The sequence below is a fragment of the Oppia nitens genome, unplaced genomic scaffold, assembly GCF_028296485.1.
Source record: "Oppia nitens isolate AA-2021 unplaced genomic scaffold, nextdenovo-longstitch-racon4-pilon3 scaffold3_pilon_pilon_pilon, whole genome shotgun sequence".
NCBI lineage: Eukaryota > Metazoa > Arthropoda > Arachnida > Sarcoptiformes > Oppiidae > Oppia > Oppia nitens.
Genome location: NW_026533221.1, coordinates 215,693 through 219,254, shown reverse-complemented (window position 1 = coordinate 219,254; position 3,562 = coordinate 215,693). Strand labels below are relative to the sequence as shown.

Sequence of the window (3,562 nt, the reverse complement as noted above, 5' to 3'; positions counted from 1 at the left end):
ATATCTTTTAATGATTGGTTAATTCTTTTTGATTTGTTTCCATTTAACACTTGCGTTATTCTTCCAATTATTTTTCTTTTCCCTTCGATTCGTGTCTCTATTCGCTTTTGCCATTTAGGTATTACATTTTCTTGATTTGGTTTTGTTGTTGACATGGGATCTATTTTGTAGCCTAAGAGTCTCGATACTGCTACTGCTGCACAATACGTTATTGTATTAATTGCGCTCAACGACATATTTTCTTCGATGTAATCTTTAAGTATATCATTTATTGTTATTATAGTAGATCTTGTTTTAATGCCACTTCTTATTTTTGGTAATTTAGGTCTGAATTCTATTTCAAAGTCTTTATATTGTTCTAAAGATGTTTTTAGTTCATTTTCTGCTGTTATTCTGTTTGTTTCATCATTTGTATTGTTTCTGTTATCTGTTGTTGTAGGTGTCTCTTCTATTTCTGGCACTACTTCTACTGTAATATTTAATTCAGTTGTTTCATTTAATGATAGTTCATGTGCCACTTGTTGTTTGATTTCTTGTAATTCAATCGGGGATATTTTATTATTCTTTGCTAAGAATCGCCGTTGGTCTGCAATCCTTTGTTCCGTTACATTTAGTTCTGGATATTTTTGTTTGAATGCTAAGTATATTTGGTTTCTGTAATCAGTCATATTTGATTCGAGTCGAGTTGATCTGTAGTATTCGCGCATTATCAAGGTATTCATCTCATGTGTCCATCTCATGCGCTTTTGCGATTTGTCAACCAAATTGGTCAGTTGTTGCTGAGAACCAGCTTGAACTGAAACATTTTGGAGGTTAGTCTGATTTTGTTGACTAGTCTGCGGTCGCATTACATCACAGCTTTGCCCGCATAGCACATCACTGCGTGGGATATGATGCATACTTAACGAACTGCAGTCAATGCCTACCTGCTGAACGCGGGATTTATTTGAGAGGGTACCTCCCGAACACCCCCCGTTATTCCTACGACTACGTGTAATCATATTTATATATTTTTGTGGCCTTTTTACGGGGTCCCGGTCCCTAGAGAAAGCTCAACACTAACATGTGTCTATTGCCACCCATTTCTCACCACTAACATGTGTTTGTTGAAATAGGATTTTTATTTTTTTGAAACAAAAGTGGCCATTGCGTGTGAGGACGAGTAACTACTCGAAGGGTGAAGGGACATCCTTGCGGACATCCCTTCGGGGTGGGGGCACCTTTTTACAGGCACCCCCGGGTGGGAGCACCCTTGCGGGTACTCCCAGGTGGGCACCGATACCGAAGTACCGATACCCGGGTCGGGCAGAAACTCGTCCTCACTTAGCACCCCGCTTTCCCCATACTACTTAAGTTGGCCGTCCTAAACAGCGTTGGTTGGGCAGGGACGGGAAGCACAGTTAAAACAATTTTTTTTTCTCAGAAAAATTGCTTTACCACATCGGGGCTCGAACTATAGATCTTACTCTCCATTACACTACATAGCCCTACACACTAACCACTACACCACTGTGCCTCCTTTTTATTATTATTATTATTATTATTAGTATTAGTATTATTAGTATTATTAGTATTATTATTATTAGTATTATTAGTATTACTATTATTATTAATACTACTATTTTTTGTGTATAAAATTATTTAATTTTTTTTGCCTTTTTTCCTTAAAAATAAAATAAAAATGTCAGACAATGTCAATGCCGAAGACACTGTTGGACAGCCTATCGAAGATCTAACAGAAACTGTCCGTAAATTAACTTATGCGATGGACAGTCGGCTAACTAAATTGGATGAACGTATGGCTAGACTAGAGGCTGTCGTTCAATCCAACACTCCCTACCAATTGCTTGGATCAGCCGCCATATTACTGGCCATATACTGGGCCGGCTGGGTGTTGATGGGCTGGTTTTTTGGATGGGTATAGTTCCTGTGCCTGTGCATAATAATAATAATAATAATAATAATAATAATAATAATAATAATAATAATTTAAAGATATACCATTATTATTTGTATTTTTTTTATAAGCAATTATTTGCTTATTATTATTATTTATTAAATTAAATACATTAAATAACAGTAAAAAGAAAAAACAATTTAGAAATTTATATTTAATTAATTATTAAAATTATTAATTATAATTGAAAAAAAATAACAAAATATATATATATATATTATATAAAATTAATTTCAAATTTAAAACCTAAATAATAAAAAAATATTAATATAAAACAATTAATTAATTAAAAATTAAAAATCTCTGAAATTTTGTTGCTATAATTAAAAAAAAACTTTTTAAAACTTTTTTATTACTACTAATAATTAATATATATTAATAATTTAATCTAAAAAAAACTTTAATTAATAGGCTTTTTTAGTTTGTCCGCCGCCATAGCCACCACCAACACTGCCGCCGACGCCGCCGATAACGCGTCCTCCGCCGACAACACCGCCGGCAATACTGCCACCAATTGCGGCAAAATTATTAGTATTAGTATTAATATTTCTATTGACTGTTTGACTATTCAATTCCCGTTGTTGTTGACCTCTGGCCACAATAGTCTGGATCTCTTCCTGAACCGGTTGTATCTCTTGGACTATCTTACGGAACGGTGTAATCACTTCCCGGACCTCTTGAATGATCGGTTTGGATACTTCATGAATGAGTCGATGGGGTTCGTCCTCCGATTGGCTACGTTGGGTATCGCCGCCGCCTCCCTGATGATCCTGTTGTACATTCAAGTTGGACGATGACGATCGGAACAGTATGTTCAGGGGTACGGATGATGAGCCGACTTCAATGGTTGCCGGATTGACGGCACCCGACGATGGGACGTCCTTGAAGTCGATTTGATGGCGTGTATGGATGGCTGCCTGTATAATACCGCCACTGTGTCCACCACCACTTTGTACGGCTCCTCCACTGCCACCACTATAACCACCAACACTTGCACCGCCACTATAACCGCCACCGCCTGAACCACCATATGATGCACCACCTGATGATCCTCCATAGCCGCCAGCGCTGGCCATACAATAGGCCATCACTGATGACAATACAATTGTTAACTATATTTTATCAAAAATAATAAAAAAAATATTTATTAGTAAATTTTATTATAATATATATATAAAGTATTGATATAAAAAAAACTTTTATTTTTTATATTATATTGTAATATAATATTTATTTTATAAATAATAAAAATTTAATAGCAATAATATACTAATAAAACAAAATAATAAACAAAAATTAAAAAAAAATAAAGTTATAAACTATTAAATACTTACTTTAAGCATCTTTGACTCAAAAAAATTTTTTTTTTGTGTTTAACAAAAATAAAAAATAAAATAAATATTTTTTTTAAATAATAATGTTTTGTTTTTTTCGTGGGCTTTTATATATACTGGAAAAAATTATCCCAAAAAATAAATGTTAATTAATATTATTATTAATATTAATAATATGCCCGGACTTACTTTCAAAATAATAATAATAATAATAATAATAATAATATATACTGTACTATACGGTTGTGTTATAAATTACATTAAAAGATTG

General features: G+C 33.5%; 1 protein-coding gene across 1 annotated transcript; it reads right to left on the bottom strand.

Annotated features, from left to right (window-relative positions):
* Positions 1 to 2,361: 2,361 nt before the first annotated feature.
* On the bottom strand, positions 2,362 to 3,300 carry LOC128958909 (keratin, type II cytoskeletal 1-like). Its single transcript, XM_054304870.1, has 2 exons — positions 3,292 to 3,300; positions 2,362 to 3,069 (listed from the first exon to the last, which is right to left on the bottom strand). Exons 1-2 carry the CDS (start codon positions 3,298 to 3,300, stop codon positions 2,362 to 2,364), a joined length of 717 nt encoding a protein of 238 aa, XP_054160845.1.
* Positions 3,301 to 3,562: the final 262 nt, after the last annotated feature.